The 17,500-nt window shown below is 39.4% G+C and overlaps 1 protein-coding gene across 1 annotated transcript in view; it reads left to right on the forward strand.

The window, feature by feature from the left end:
- The window catches only part of LOC138049376 (spermatogenesis-associated protein 17-like), a 23,738-nt gene extending 8,838 nt beyond the window's left edge, over positions 1-14,900 (forward strand). Inside the window, exons 7-12 of the mRNA XM_068895625.1 lie at positions 594-878; positions 3,522-3,622; positions 4,354-4,401; positions 8,133-8,201; positions 10,934-10,994; positions 14,536-14,900. Coding sequence (XP_068751726.1) covers positions 594-878; positions 3,522-3,622; positions 4,354-4,401; positions 8,133-8,201; positions 10,934-10,994; positions 14,536-14,595 — 624 coding nt within the window. The 3' untranslated portion in view covers positions 14,596-14,900. The remainder of the gene's footprint in view (positions 1-593; positions 879-3,521; positions 3,623-4,353; positions 4,402-8,132; positions 8,202-10,933; positions 10,995-14,535) is intronic.
- Positions 14,901-17,500: the final 2,600 nt, after the last annotated feature.

The following is a 17,500-nucleotide window of genomic DNA, read 5'->3' on the forward strand; positions in this document are numbered from 1 at the left end:
TATTACAAGGTAACAGGTTCATAACCCCGTTGACGTGCTGAATTTTTCAGGCTTCTCTACGCAATTGCTAAAATTACGTCCATAACTGTGAGGGTCATAGCTTTACTTGGTATTTTTGACATTGGCTAATTCCAGGGTGATGTGCCTCTAGCAAATTGTATTATTATACATTGGTGGCACCAGCTCGATTTTGATTAGCTACAAGCACGCAGCTAATTCTTGCTTGCTCTGTTTCTCTTACGTCATATCTACAAACAATAGATTTTATATATGTAGAATTGACGTCATACCTACAGACAATAGTTTTATGCATGCAGAAGTGACGTCACCTGACACACTAACCAGCAGTTTGATCAGTTTTGTCATGGCGGAGCTCAGCTCAGGAATATGCATAATAAAACAATTATTATTGAATTCGGGTTTCGCATGTTAGCGATAATTATCAAGGCCTCAGTTTGTGTTATCCGCCTCAGCCTTCGGCTTCAGCAGATAAGACAAACTTTGGCCTTGATAGTTATCGCTAACATGCTCAACCTCATCCAATAATTGTTAATTGACTCTATCATTGTATCATTTTCTTTTTGGTTCGATAGCTTGCAAAAGAAATGAAAGCAAAGAGAACTCATTATCTGATCAGTACCCATCAAATTCCTGGAGTGTACAACTTGCCCTTCCACTTGCCCAACCCATCTGCAAAAGAGAGAGAGCTTAGGAACGCTAGACCGCTCAGCCAAAGAAGTCGTCAGCGCCTTCAAGCACAGCTTCACTCAGATGCGGCAGAGATTCTTAATAGCTCCAGAAATGTGAAAACATTATCCAGAGAGTCAAAGACTGTCCCTTTGCCACCAATTTCCATGAAAACGTCTGGTCAAGTACAGGTGCGTTTATGCATTTAAACGTTGGAAAAGTGTACATATTTTGCATTTCCTGGCAATTTCCACTTTGATCTCAGCTTTTTTGAAACAAAACACCTTCAAACCATATCTTCAAATTCTGTAAGTTAGCACCAAAGGACATTCATTTTTAATCCAATAATTTTAATTTATTTATTGATTTCATGTGGGAATTAAAACAAACCTCCATGCGACTACAAAAATCCGAAAATAACAGCTTACCTTGAAATTAATTTTAAGGAACTTGATCATTTCTTCATGGTGAGAATTGGGAATGTTCACTTTCATTTTGAAATATGCCGTGCGTATGTTTTTCCTGGCGTTTGTAAAAATTATGCAAAAACGTTCGATTTCTTATGTGTCCAAATGGACCCTTGATTCTATATTCTGTGCGTACAAAAGAAAAACGAGTGCGTCTCAGGAGGCAATGACGCACTCTGGATACATCTCTGGTTTATCAGCAATTTGCCATAAAATAGTTGAAGCAAATTTGAATTTTTCTTCACAAGACTTAAATGACACATCATGTGCTAAATATTTTGCCTTTGTTACCAGTATCTCACTGAATAGTAAAACCCCTGTAGAAAAATGGTTGTGTAATAGAAATATTGCATTAACCCATTGTCCCTACAGGCGACCTAGGACATGGCCCCCAAGTTGACAAAATTAATACATGTACAATTGTCAGGTGTTAGACAGAGTTAAATCAGAGTTTCACTCCCAGGAGTCAATAGGTTGTAATAAATTTCTATGGAAATGTTCTTTTTAACAAATTGAAAGTGGTTCAGTGTTGTGTTTACTCTTATCGACATCAATATTCGTCATCACAGTGGTCAAAATGTTGTGGACTCACAAGGCGCAATGCCAAAGAAGTGTTTATTTCAGACCATGACCAAAATCATGACACGAAGAAAGAGCAGGCGATGTCTATAACTTTCTCGCAGTATGATTCATTTATTTGCCAAAATGAGTGTTCCTGAGTGGCCATTGCATTGCGTGACAAATTGGCGCGAGCATGACTCGAGCAGCGTTGTCTAGACTCTTATCGACAACGGCAAATGAGCCAATCAGATTGCAAGATTACGAGCAATTGTGGTAAAAAACTCATTGGACTTAACAGATTTTCCTCTGTCTAATGCCAGACAATTTTACTCGTCAACTAGGAGCATCCTAGAGTGCTTGAGAAGTGAATGGGTTAAGGTTTCCACCAGTAAATGAACTTTTTCTTGGGTGTTTATGAAAGTGCTTGTGTTTGAAGTAAAATGATGGACTAGAGAACACATGTTTTATGAGTCAAATGAGTCATGAGTCATGAGTCAATGGACTCACAGTCAAGTAGTAATAATTTGTTGATTAAGCCTAAGCCCTTGTTTCAGTGATTAGGCCAAAGCACTCTCTGAAATTTTAGCTTTCATTTTATGGTTTAATTAACTGCACTAACTCGTTGACTCATTGACTCATGACTCATTGACTCATTGACTCATTGACTCATAAATACTTGACACTCGATGGACTAATCCAAGGTTACATTAATAGGAACATAGTTTTTGAGTGAGTGATTAACCCATTGACTCTCAGGGGTTCCCCATTGACGAGTAAAATCATCTGGCGTTAGACAGAGTAAAATACTAAGTCTGGCTGGTTTAGCCCGGTTTGGACGTCAAAGGGTTAATTAGCATCCACGCGTCACTCCCTGTTTAACCCGTTAGGCTGATTTAGCAACAGAACGGGAACGTCAGTGGCGACTTCGCGCGCAGCAAAACTACCATGAATGAGAATTTAGAATAGAGAAGAAAAGATTGGAGTCTATTCTATTCTGAATTCGCATTGGTGTTTTTTCTGTGCGCGACGTTGCCACTGACGTTCCCGTTCTGTTGCTAAATCGGCCTATTGACATCTAGGAGTGGGACTTACCGTAAGAGATTTTACTCTGTTTAATGCCGGACGATTTTACTCGTCAATGGGGGGAAGGGGGGGGGGGGGGGCAGTCCAGGGCGGTTCACAATGGGGGAAGGGGGGGCAAGTCCAGGGTGGTTCAGGTGTCAATGGATTAACACTCATTCCCTGTTCAATGCATAAATTAACAGCAAAAGCTATTGACACCTAGGAGTGGGACTTACCGTAAGAGATTTTACTCTGTTTAATGCCGGACGATTTTACTCGTCAATGGGGGGAAGGGGGGGGGGGGGGGGGCAGTCCAGGGCGGTTCACAATGGGGGGAGGGGGGGGGGCAGTCCAGGGTGGTTCAGGTGTCAATGGATTAACACTCATTCCCTGTTCAATGCATAAATTAACAGCAATAGAATGTAGAAGCCAGTGCATTGTGCTTAACCCATTCACACCTCAAACGGCCGTGGACGCACCCCATCGATGAGTAGAATCGTCTGGCATTAGACATAATACTATCTACAGTATAAGTGTCACTCTCAGGGGTCACTGTAGCGTCACTGTAGCGAGCAAACTCTCTCCTGGGCCCACCCACATCCCGCGAGAGCTTGCTCGCAGGCTAGGGTCATTGGGTTATTGTGGTGAAAACAAGGTGAATTACTTCAGCAAAAGGGTAATGGGATGGTTTTAAGAAAGCTACTTATCAATAGTATTCAATGTAATTAAAAATGTGATTTCCAGGGTCCGTTTCGCACTCCTGATGAGGTATGGCAACAGAGGCACAAACCATTAAAACCATCTTTAAGGGTAGCTACGTCATATGTATCTGCTGAGAATGCAAGGTGGGTCAAATTTATCTACTCCTTATGTACAGCTGTAAACTGAGACAATTAAGGACGGTGCCGACTATTTTATTGTGCATACTTTCTGTGCATCTCGAAGGGTTCCTATGAGTGATGCTTTAATACGTCTAATACAAGGATACTTTTTTGCAGTTTAAGACTATGAGGAGAAATCAAAACTAAGCAAGTGTTCTTGGTATCCAAAAAGAAAATTGGGGGTACCGGTAAACTTCCATTGTTCAGAGATAAATAGGCTTCAGTTTGGAAATGAACGCCATACATTGCTTTGTATTTTAAAGCTTTTTACAGATATTGTTGATTAATTATCTCTGAAAAATCCTTGGTTAGCCCAATTTTCTTTTTGGATGTCAAGAACACTTGTTATTAAAGATCTGCTTTTCCCACATATTCATAAACCAGGAAGAAATAACTTTGAATTAGTAGGCACCGTTCTTTAGTGAAGTGGAGTTTTAAACTGTTTATTGTCATTTAATTCAATTCAATTCACTTTATTACAAGAACATTATCACTGAGTTAAGTAGAGCAAAACCAAAGCAATTCGCTAATTTAACTTTCGACACTCAATTGAAAACCAGATTCTATTTACTTCTTATTGGTATTGCTTTTGTCATAAAGTAAACCTGGTCATGAAACATTGGATTCAATTTCCTCTTCCTGCGTTGTGTATATGTAGGATTGTGCATTGATTTTCATTTTTTCTTTAATTTTAGGACTGAAATGAAAGCCGATGAGTGGGTAACGAGGCTTATTGATGACAAGTGAGTTATTAATTACCATACACTGTGTATATATGCAGGCCAACTTTTCAGCATGCAGCATGATTTAAAAGAGCTTCCTGAAAAAGATGTCAAGTAGGAAAACTCCTTATCTGATCTGTGATATTAGATCCATAATTTCCTTTCACTAGCACAGACTGGATTATTATTAAGCCATGTGCTCTTGTTGCAAAAGTTAATATATACCAGTAATAGTATGTGGTCAAAAGGGTTTTGGCATGTTGGCAGATTTACTTGGTCGCAAGACACAGTTAACTCAAAAAACTCTATTTCTGTCTTTCATTTTAATTGGTAATGATGCTTCAGCTGGAATGCTTATTAGCGATGTCAACTTTCATGCAACACTACAAAAACAATAGGATTTTCTACAATATTATCTGCCAGATATGACTAGCTCATCTAAGAAAGGTTTGTTTTTCCAAACAAATGCATCATCAAAGTGAGACTATTCTATCTTTACTATCTGTTAAGCATAACCTCTGCAGAAGATCTGTATAACAGCACCTTCATTTGGGATCTTAGCCCAAAATAGAATGTCATTTTTCTTGCAGTTATTTCTTTCTTTCTATAGTGAGTATCTAATTGACTTGCATCTTTGCCAAACTCTCTCTGCTTTCTTCTGTGTATGTCTCGCTGTTTCTGTATGTCCTTCATCTGTTGAGCATTTCTCATTGTCTCTATACATTTATCATTTCATAGTACATGTAAAAAAAAAAACTATATAAATATTTGAAACATTATTTTGTTTTTCACAGGCCTTCACATTGATAACCTGTTCTTCAACTTTATGAGCAAGTTGTATGCCACTTGAAACAAAGCCTCCATGAAAATTCATTTTGTTTTCTCTGCTCCTTTTTATCCTCTCTGGTGCTTTGTTTGAGGCTTTTTTCTTCTTGTCTTGTCTTGTCTTGATGATTTTCTTGAACGTATAGAGTCAATTGGACACCCAGACACTCTTCTTTATATTAGCCTGTCTAATGTGTCAAAGGACAACCTGTTCCTTCTTTTGAACACAAGGTATGTTTGCTTGTCTTGTTCTAATGTATCCTTCTCTTATTTTGATCAATACAATTCCAGAATGGTAACTTTTTAATGTTTCTGTCTTATTCACTCTTTCTTTCTGACCTTTGGTGAATGTCACCATGCTGTTTCATTTTTTGCTGTTTTTCAATTAGCAAACGATGTGGATGCACCCAGAACTTACTATATAATTTAATCATCAACCGCAGACCAGTGATCACAGCTTTAAGTTGATTTCCTAGTTTTTGCATTGCGCAACCCTACTGCACTTAACGTCACCTCGAAATATCACTTTGCTTTATCATAATTCTTTTACGGTTATTCTATCTCGCTCACTTCTTACAATTTGGGCGAAGTATCCTAATAATAAATTGGTACGAGCACTGAGTTGCAAAGTGAAAACAGAGAATGAAAGATTCTCTTTTGCATGCTCACGTTGTCATCAAAACCTCAAATATGGTGATTTCACGTCGTCCTTATGTAGAGCACCGCAAGAATCCGTCCTAAAATCCGTGCTGCACGTGCAGCACGATTCTTTATGCTCTTTTAACCAATGATATCATTGTTTTGCGCCGTTGTTGTTGCCGTCGCCGTCGCAAAAACTTAAGCTCCCTATTGTGTCATTGGAGTGCGCATTAGCTCGCGCACTTTGATAAAATGGCGGATTTTCAATGACGCCAAGCTTAATCCTTCAAGGAATGGCTATTTTCTCCTGAACGAGTACGTTGGCCACCATTTTTTTATTTCATATATTTGCTGAGAACGGTGTCTTTGTGGAGTAGTTAAAAAATCAGCAAAAAGCTATGGCCAGTTTTTTGGCGATTCGCAAGTTGTGTGGAAGGAGCCATTACTAGTCGAACAGCCCACACTTAAGTTACCGTAAATCCATTTTGGAGTGTTGAGTACTGTAGGCATTCAAATACATTTATCAGGTACGCAAGTGAATTAACCATAGAATGACACCAGGCTCGATAAAATCGAGCTAAATTTGTCCAACATTGGGGATGCGGGACATGCAAGAACTGTCTAAGTGGCTTAAATAGCCGTATTTGTCAGCATCCTACCATGGAAACGAGCACGGTGACCCCCCTTTTTATTTCACTTTTATCATCTCCTTGATATGTTACAACAGTGTACGAAGTTTCATCGGAAATCTATGAAAAGTCCCATTTCTAGGGAATCACCTTGAAAGTCTCTGGTACGAGCCTAGGAAGGCCCATCAGGCCGGCGCTTATCTCCGGTTTCCGTAGCATGAAGCGACTAGGAGTATTTCTACTCCCCCCTGGATGGGATGCTAGTCCATTGCAGGGTTACCCCCAGCATTTTCGCCGGTACCCATTTATACACCTGGGTGGATAGAGGCACCGTGAGAGTAAAGTGTCTTGCCCAAGAACACAACACAATGTCCCCAGCCAGGACCCGAACGGGGACCACTCGATCCGGAGTCGAGCACACTAACCACGAGGCCACTTACTCATTTGTTTGCATGGAAATTTGCCTTCTAAAAGTGAAAAAAGAAAACGCTTGGTTCAATACATTTTGCTCAACAGTCAAAAATTTGCTCTTTACGAAAACGTTCTTTGCCTTTTTATTATTATTATTTTGCATTAATCTGTAATTTTTCCTGTTGATTGTTCAATAATATTTGAAAAATTATTCGACAAAAATGAATAATCGATTTAGAAAAAAATTAATTAATATCTTGTCTTCATTAGACCACATGTATTTATACATTGGTATACATAATCAAATATTTGGCTACTATTTTTCTTCAGACTGAGAAATCCAGAGAGCTAAGTTTGTATGAGTATTTTTTCCCAGCAGAATCACGTGCAAACACTGTGAATTCCTTTTGCCTTGTCTTCCACTCAAGTTGGTCCCCAAAGCGTTTCAAAGCCTTTAATTTTATATTTCGGTCATTTTATTAGTTTTAATTATTTTTATAAGTGTAAACTCTTTTTAGCGCTGGGGCATCTATTGGATACACCGTACAGAAACAAGAGTGAATTAGATAACACAGTTGTTATGGCATGGGTGGGCTCCCCAGCACAGCCACAAATGAGTCTATTTTTAGAATACCCTTTCCCGCGAAAACCAGTTGTCATATGCCTAAAAAAAAAATGGCAGAAGCAGTCACGCGTGACGTGGCCTCTTCTGATTGGATAAAATTGGCGGCCCTTTGATTGTTTCGCGCGTAAAGTGTGACTGTGCTGGGTCAAGACCGCAAAAGTGATAGATCAACACTCTTATCTAATTCACTCTTGACAGAAATCAAATCAAGTCAACTCATGTGAAATTGAAGAGAGAGGAAAACGGTGTGCACGGATAAAAACCTCTCGGTGCAGAGTAGAGAACCAACAAACTCAACCCACTTATGACGACAAGTCTGGGAATCGAACCCGGGCCGCATTGGTGGGAGGCAAATGCTCTCACCACTGCGCCATCTTTGCTGCAGTACGTAGTCTGACTTGTTCTCAGTCGTCTCTATAACCCACGCGGTAGAACAGTGTCGAGGGCGAAATAAGCCCTTGCGTTTGATGTGGGTGGCATGACTGCGAGCATTAAAATGACAACTGGGGACGAGTCAGCTCTGCAAAGACTTGAGTTTGTGGTTGGTTAAGCACTGTATCTTTCAGTTGTACGGTAAATGGCCGTAGGAACGGATCTTAACTAGCACACTCCACGTCTTTCAGATTTGTTCCATTCACTCACCGGGATCGCCCATATGAACCTCTGTTGCACACCACATCCAAATATGGAAGGTGGGTATGACGTCACAGTTATGCACCTGTTGGTGGCTCCCAGAGGGGAGGTGGTGCGGAGAGGCAAAATAATTGTGCTGCACTTCAAGATCTTCAACGGCGACGACTACGAAAACGTCACCTCAAAATATAACTTTTCACTGTTGGAAGTTTTTCTTTCGTTATCATGCTATTTCGTTCCCGTCGTCGTACAATGTGGGAAAAGTATCCTAAATATAAATTGTTACGAGCGGTTTCAGAGTAAAACTAGAGAATGAAAGGTTCACATTTGTGTGCCCACGTTGTCGTGGAAACCTCAAATTTGGGGATTATACGTAGTTATGTTGAGTACCACAAAAATATATGCTAAAGTACGCAACGTACGTGCAGCACGATTAATTTTCCGCTCTTAACCAGTGTTATTAAATTTTCCACCTCGGATATTACGTTCCTAAAGCTCCTAGCTTTCTGATTTTTTTTGGGTATCAACTCATATACCTCATATGACTTTATATGGAAACTGCCTGCGTCATAGGCCAGTTTCGTATTCTAACGGTTGGACTGGATCTAGCATGAAATGGAGGCTAATGCGGGCAAATCAATTTGCATTTGAAAAGATTTGCCCGCATTAGCCTCCAATCCATGCTAGATCCAGCCCAGCCGTGAGAATTCGAAAATAGTCTATTGTTGCCATGCTGGAAACTGATTGGCTCTAGTTCCCAAGTGTCCAAGCGTTCAGAATTGAATGAAAATTGAAAGTGCTACTATGACCAAGAAGTCAATTCTTTTTTTTTTTTTTTTCGGATTTCAAAACTATGTTATCTAAACACTAAGTGACCAAAGTTTTAAGCCCAGATTTAAAAAAAGACACCTGTTTATTTTAAGTGGAATTTTCCTAGCTAATGGTCCACCATTACTAACTTTAAAATTTTGAGAGAGCTGGATCGAGGAGAAAATGACGTCAAAGACTCACAAGTTTAAGAATATATTGCGTGTGTACGCGGCTGAATTAATATGCAGCTCGGGAGTTTCGGGCTTGCGGACTTTTAAACTCGTGTTTTGCATATATAATAAGCAGCGTTTATACCCTGAAATAGGTCATTTCCGAGTTCATGTCTTCCTCCTCTTCAAAGCGAGTCTAAGTGCGAAGTTTTTGTGATGGTAATTAGTTCTACTTTGCATATGAATGAAAACTAATTTTCATAAAAAAAAACTTCGCACTTAGACTCGTTTTGAAGAAGAGGCGAACATGAACTCGGAAATGGCCTATATTAAGCTAGTAAGTAAATGACGTCACTTTTCCCTTTATCCTACCCTCTCGAGGTCCAATCGGTCAGTTTTGAAAGTTAGTATTGGCGGACCGTGAAATCCAAAACTTACACTCAAAGTAAACAGCCTTTGGATAAAAATCAAAGCTCAAAATTTTGCCAGTTAAGTTTCAAGCAAACACACTTTCAAAATCTGAAGAAAAAAAAGGAAGTGATTTTTTGATCATAGTAGCACTTCAGTTCAGGACAAGTTCTAACCGCTAGTTGAATTTGTTCGTGGTAGTCCCTGGTTCGACATCTCAGCTGCACTTGTAAATAGCCAACGAGCTTGCTTCCGGCGACGACATAAATTGCAATAAACAAAATATTGAAACATCGCCTTTTCAGTTTTGACCTTTGGCTGTTCAAAGGCAAAGCACTTTTTCTGTCATGGAAGTAAACGAATGCGTGACTTGGCGTAGGTTAACGTCGAATTATAAAGCGCGTAAGAATCTATCCAATCAGAAAGGGATACAGAAATCCCTGTAAACTCTGAACAAGATTTTCGGAGCTTTTGCGCAGACTGACTATAGAGCGTTTTCACTCACGTGACTAGTAGCCATATTAGATTAATGAAACAAAAGAAAATAGAGTTCAATTCCCGGAGGATTAGTTTGGTACACCATCATGGCCGCCATTTCTTTGTTTTGGAACACGAACATGGCCGCTGTGACGTCATGTGAAAACGCTCTTTTCCGGTGGTTTAGTCTGTCTGCGACACAGGCTATTTCCCGCGGTGAGCAGTAGCAAGCTTTCGCCGTCAAGGTGTACCGGAACAGCCACAACAATGGAAAGATATCATGAGTCCCGGAGGGAAATGGATAAAATTGTTCTTGTCCAGCAAAGAGGTTTCAAGTGCAACCATGGGACTCGCTGTTACTTCGAGTGCAAGAAAGGTTCCCTGGCCTAAAAAGTAGCGTCGAACACAGCACCTCTCAATAATATGAACGGAAGTGGGCGGAAGTGGGCGGAAGTGGGCGGAGCAGTGACTCGGTAATTCGGGCCCATTCCACATCGGTCGTTTTCGTAGTATTTATGTATTGTATTGTACTTGTCAAATATGTGATGGTTATAGCCAACTCGGCGCTGCGCTATTTACCATCTCATATCCAACGCGCGCGAATAATTGATAAATACCATTTTTTGTGGCACTGTGTTTATAACTTCCGCAGGGTTATATTGACCGAATGCAAAAATGGCCGCCAACAAATTGTTCTTTTGTCTTTGTGTTAATTAGCCTAACTAGCCTCGTTTTACAGCTCAAATTCTTTCAATTTTACGCGTGTGAACGAGGCTAGTTAGGCTAATTAACACAAAGACAAAAGAATAATTTGTTGGCGGCCATTTTTTGCATTCGGTCAATAGAACCCACACACTGTTGACATCCCAAATTAAAGACATGCGTGTATGATACTAATGAAAGATGGGTTCGTATCTTTTTTCAAGCCTGCCGTATGGATCAAAGCATTTTAGAGAAGAAGGCGTTGGAAAACACGTATCCTCCGCGGTAAGTACAGTATTTTAATTACTGGTTGAAATCTCCGTTTTAGAGAAAATCTGCATGTGGTTATCTTTTTCCGTAAATATGTCGCTCGCAAATTTTGTGCAAACTGCTTTTGAGAGGACTTCATGCCACATTTTTTGTGTTAAAATTACGAATTACACGCATTTCCTCGTTGCGTTTGCCTCACTGGCAACTGAGATGGCCTTATCGCGCACTCGTCGCTTGCTTTTTGCGTTAAAAACACGCGAGGGATTTTTCGCTTTCGCGCGTTTTGCCCATGTCGCAATTCTCATTCTCGTTCAGAACTCATTGGAGATATGCAGCAAAATTGGCGACGTTAACGAACGGCTGGCTTCAAAATAAAAGTATGCGATATCATGAGCTGTTCGCGGGGATTTCATCTCGTTGGTGTTGTACGGTTGGGGGCAAAGTTTCCTGTGGCTGAAATGGTAGGAACTCCTTTGATATAAAGATCATGACAGGATATCAGATTTTCCGTGAGAGAGACTTAGCGGCGCGTTTACGTGAAACGGATAACGAAAGGCCATTGCTTGTCGTAACAGCGTGAATGTTCTTTTATTCTCATTCTTCTCCCTCTTGTTAGTAATTCTCGATATTTCAGCAGCTAACAGGCAAGGAATCAGGTTAATTAACTACCCCTTTCCTCCGAAGACCGAAACGTTCATTCTCCTAACTAGTACCATATATTTCTCTGTTTGGTAGTCATGAGAATTTGGTGTTATATCAAGATCACACCTCTTTCAGATGATAATTGTCTTCATTCTCAATACCTGTCTGACTGACGTTTCATTGAAATTGTTAGGAGAATTTACATGCTGATCACTTCTTGGAGTCAAAAGGTTAAATCTAAAACGCAAATTTCACCCTGGCGTTTGCCGTTTGTCATATACGCGTTGCTACGTCTCTCTGTTCTGTGATAACGTTTACGAAAAAAGCCTTGAATTTGGTTATTTTCCGTTATGCAGTACGGCAAAGAAATGTGCTTCAATGTAAAACAAGCAACACGACTCAGATTCAGTAGCGTTTCTCTTCATCAGTAAGCACTTACTGTGACTGGTCCCAAGGGGAACAGTGAGGGACGATTGAGGGTTGAAGGGAAACAAAACTCACTGTTTCCCGTGTTTGTTATCGTACCCCACAACTGAAAATAAACCAAACTAAATACGAGTATAATCCTTACTAGTTTAAGGACGGTGCCTACTAATTCAAAGGTATTTTCGCTCCGTTTACTGAATATGCGCGAAAAGCAGATCTGAACAAGTGTTATTGAAATCCAAAAAGAAAATTGGGGGTAACCACGCATTTTTTGAAGATAATTAATAAACAATATTTGTAAAAACTTTAAAATACAAAGCAATGTATGGCATTCTTTTCCAAATTGAAGCTTAATTATCTCTGAAAATGCCTGGTTACCCCCAATTTTCTTTGTGGATACCAAGAGCACTTGCTAAGTTCTGCTTTTCCGCATAGTTTTGAACCGCGCAAAAATATCCCTGTATTAATAAGGGAATCCGAGTATCTCGAGATGCGCAAAGCGTATGCGCAATAACAATAGTAGGGACCATCCTTTATAAGTCAAATATCTCAAATACAAATTAACAATCACCTTCAATAATTACTCAACTTTTTGAAAATCGCAGTGGACGCGCTAACAAATTTGCCGCGCTTTCAAGACGCTGTCTTGATCACGTGCAAGTTTAAGGTTCAAACTGTTGTTTCACTGGGGAGTGAGTGAGTTTTGTTCGCCCTAGGAAGTTATACAGTTTGAGGTGCGTCACGTGATACGTTCTCGTCCAATAGAAAACTGCAGTTCAGTTATGAGGTATAACAATACCTTTTCTTCGAACTGAAGATACTAGGCTGATTTAGCAACAGAACGGGAACGTCAGTGGCGACGGCGCGCGCAGGAAAAACACCAATGAGAATGCAGAATAGAAGAGACTCCACTCTTTTCTTCTCTATTATAAATTCTCATTGGTAGTTTTGCTGCGCGCGACGTCGCCTCTGACGTTCCCGTTCTGTTGCTAAATCAGCCTACTAAGTACGGATTCAGTTAAGATCTACAACGGCAACGCCAACGAAAACGTCACTTCCAAAGATAATTTTGCTCTTCGCAAGTCTTTTGCGATTTTTCCACCTCCTTCGCGTCGAATAATGTTAGTGAAGTTTCCTCAAAATAAATTGATTCGAGCGTTTTCAGATTAACAAATAGATTCAATGTTACCGTGCGTTTGCTCAGTAAATAGATCACAGATGACGTCAAAATGTGGTAAGAACAAACAAGTGGCACACGAGGTGACACTAATGCAAATAACGAATGCGTAACTTGTCAAGTAAGTTAACGTCGAATTACAAAGCGCTTAAGAATCTATCCAATCAGAAAGGGATACAGAAATCCCTGTTAACTCTGAACAAGATTTTCGGAGCCTTTGCGCAGACTGACTATAGAGCGTTTTCACTCACGTGACCAGCAGCCATATTGGATTACTAAAACAAAAGAAAGTATTTGCATAAAAATAGAGTTCAATTCCCGGAGGATTAGTTTGGAACACCATCATGGCAGACATTTCTTTTTTTTGGAACACCAACATGGCTGCCGTGACGTCAGGTGAAAACGCTCTATTACTGAACAGACGCACGGCGACGTGGAATCTATTTGTTTTATATAGTAAAGAATTAAAATTTATTCGCATAAAAGCTGATGCTGACGTCAATCGTGCGTCTGTCCTCTATTAGATCATAGGCAAGAACCAATCAAAATGCGAGAATAACTTGGGGTATCATATAAGTAAAATTAGACAATGAAAATTTTTTGTTGCGTACTCACGTTGTCGTCACAACCTCAAATTTGGTGATTTCACGTCGTTGCTGTGGAGAGTACCGCAAAAAGATGCGCTAAAATGCGTGCTGCACGTGCGCACGATCATTTTCCCTGTTTTAAATTAACCAATGATATTCTTCATCGACAAGTGAACGCGTTTGCTTATGTCGCTTGTGCTTTTTGGTTGCGTCGCGTCGCGTCGTTAGTGAAGATCATCTTTGCTGACGTCATACTTTTACATTTAAAATTTCGATTTTTTAAACCAAAGTTGCGTAAAAATGGCTTATCAAGCTCAATTTTTTTAGGGAAAGTTAATTTTTACAGCGAACATAAGCTCAAAGTCATATTTTGAAGTGAGGTTTTCGTCGTCGTAGCCGTCGTTGGTTTTTAAAACTTTCTAACAACGTGAAATTACCACATTTACGGTTTTGTCGACAACGGAAGTGTACAAAAGTCTTCTTTCTTCTTTGCATGTACTTTAATTGCGTTCCTACCAATTAGGCTGTAGGTTACTTTGCCAACGCTTTACAACGCGAACAGGATGGGATAAACGCAAAACAAAAACGATTCCGCAAATATGTATTTTTAGGTGACGTATTCGTCGGCGTTGCTAAGGTTACCTGTCTATTCTCGCTCGCCTTTGTGTCACATGGGTTGTTAATTCCTCTTCTTTATGAAATACTTTGTTAACTCTTTCCACAGAGATTTCAAACAGTGGTTTCACCGATCCCCGTGTTCGAGCAGTTTGGAAAGACGTACTAACTATGTAAAATGAAAAACAATGTAATTATATGAAAATTAGAAAATGCAACTGCAAATTGCAATGGCTTTTTTGACAGACTGTGTTCTGTTCTTTGCTTCATTTAGAGCGTACTACGTTCTTGTCGGGAAGTCTCTACTTTGCAAGGCTCCATTGTAAAAAAAGCCTAGAAACAGTTTTAAATTTAATGATACAGCTTTCTATTTGAAAGTGAAAAATTGAAAATAACTCCAAAACATAATGTAAACTCCTCCTGTAAATACGCAAAAATTTTTTGTAGATGTAAATAAAACATATATAGACTTCATTTTTCTGACTTTTTGTTGATTTCAGTAATTAATAATCATAAAAATTACAGTTTCCTCGATTGTGATTGGTCAAGAAACTCCTATTTTCCACTAATTCACTTGCCAAGTTGTTATCGGACAGTTCAATAAGCCAATCACACTTAAAGTCGTAGTTTAAATCAACCAATCGCAACCTTAGTTTCAATCACCATAGTAACAGTGTATACACTCCTAAATTGGGGCTTTCTTTTTTCTTTCTTTCTTTCCTTCTTTGAGAGCAACGTTAAACAATTTAAGCCTCCTTTGTCAGTCTTTCAATGCAAATTTTCGCGTTCTTTCGTAAAGTGGCTCTTCTTCTTTTCTCGGGAATTGTAATTTTTATGATTAATCAAGGTAAGAGGACTTCGTGTCGTCCAATTGGGTCATTAATCATACTCGTTATCACTCGTATGATTTAAGACCCAATTGGACACCACTCAGTCCTATTCGTCTTTGTCACACGGCGGCCATATTGTCCCGGGAGACCAAAAAAGCTTGGTTTTACCACGCCAAGCCTCACCCCCATGGTTTCCACTGCGAGGCTTGGCGTGGTAAAACAAAGCTCTTTTGGTCTCCCGGGACAATATGGCCGCCGTGTGACAAAGACGAATTTCCAGTCCTAATGAGCGACATTGTTGTTTGTTTGTTTGTTTGTTTATTTATTTATACCAACAGCTTGACACTGATAAACTTGTGGTCCTAGAAAAATCAAATTTTGAATTTATTCAAGTGAAACAGATGTTATTTTTTGATGAAAGAAGAAAACCACTCGAAACAGAAAACCCAACAAACCACGGAAACTGCATATAGAGTGATCAAGGCCTAGGATTTGAACCCACGCGTGTCCGCAATTCCCAATGGATTTGGCTTTTGTCAATGATTGGCCGGAGAGTTCAGTCGAATGTGACGTATCCCTCCCAATCACCAAACGTCAAGCCGATCAGAAACTCGATTGAAAATTTCTCTTACTCGTTTATTAATTCAGTGAAAAGTTACTAAGGTTTCATGGCGAAATTAGACCTTTCTTTTTAATTAATTCCAAGACGCAACGAAGAGAAAGATGGAGGGGGAAACATTGGAACAATTTTACTTCCGTCAATTTTTCAGACTACAACTAGAACCCGAACAATTGATTGAAATTTTTTTTAAAAAGGATTACAGGAATATGTAAATTTTAGAAAGCGAGTGTTACTTAAAAACGTTTTAATCAATGCCCTCCTTTTATCGCAGACGTTGAAAATAACCAATACAAAATTTCCAATAGCAAATTTAGGGTAAAATAATATACTTTAGTCACTTGAGGCAAACCAAATATTTGCTTGAAAAATCTCAAGGAAAAGAAATATTAAAAAATATCAGTGTTTAGTTATTTTGTTGCGAGATTTAAATTTTCCCCTGGCATTTTAAAAGTGGATGTTAATAGACTGCTCGTATTTCATGTACGTTTCAATATTGCAAAAATAGAGTTTTCATTGGTTGAGAATTTTACTTAAAAGCCACCGCGATGAAAAAGTGCCGACTGCTTTCCAGTGGACAAAAACATCGGCACTGAAAAAAGGAGCAATTCTCTGGTCTCCTTTAGTGCAATAAAGAACCCAAGTTGATCGGCGACGTCATTGCAACTCAAAAGGCAGTTTCCGGAAAGACTGAAAGGAATTATCAGTGTTTTGAAATATCTAAATTTACTTTCATCACTTTTTCAATGGTCCATTATATTTGTTCTCAAGTTTTTCACGAGAAAAAGAAAGACACCTTTCGCGGTGCACCTGCCACCGTCCGAATCCATGTCAGTTGCTTGGCAAGTTAAAGGTATTACTGAGATCACTTTCGAACAAGGCGCTTTCGTCGCAAGCTTTCTTAGAGAATTTGCGATGTTCTTCAACAAAGCACCCCTGGCGTTCATTTTATTTTTCCTGGTTGCTGCCGTCTTGTTTTTCTGTTTTCTGTCCTATTTTTATTTATGGATGTGTTGCCGAAAGAGATATCGGCTCAAGGAACAGCGAAGGACAGAATCTTCCGAGAAGAAAACCAACGAAGAGCGATTTCACGACCTTACTAAATCGGATATCTGTGACGAAGAAAGCGGTAAAGATTCCAGAAAGTTTTATCCCATTGTATTCCACAACAAGACTCAGGAGACAGCAGAGCTTAGACTCCTCTGATCAGGAAAATGTAACGATACACAAAACAAGAATACGGGCTTGTCATTTGCCTCTCGTTTTCGGCAAACCAGTGGCTGTTTTTGGACACTCAATTTCACATGTTAATTGCGCCTTTTTGGACATCAGAGAATTTTTTTTTTTTATTTGTCGAAAACCATGTAATTTTCAATGGACCGTTTAAAAATTCCTTTTTGCAGTCTGCCGAGTTTGACAGCATGTGATTTACGCCATTGGGATGTACGCAGGGAAACTAATGTCGCTGTCAATATCTCCTTGTTGCTATGGAGCTGTTCCATCTTTGTCATCCTTTATAAACAACAACAAAACATTCATATTTCAGCTGGAAAGACGTTGGTTTCAATATATGTAATTGTCGATTCTATTTAAAATATAAAACAGTAAATATTCCACTTAAATTA

This window comes from Montipora capricornis, chromosome 5, assembly GCF_036669925.1.
Source record: "Montipora capricornis isolate CH-2021 chromosome 5, ASM3666992v2, whole genome shotgun sequence".
Classification (NCBI taxonomy): Eukaryota; Metazoa; Cnidaria; class Anthozoa; order Scleractinia; family Acroporidae; genus Montipora; species Montipora capricornis.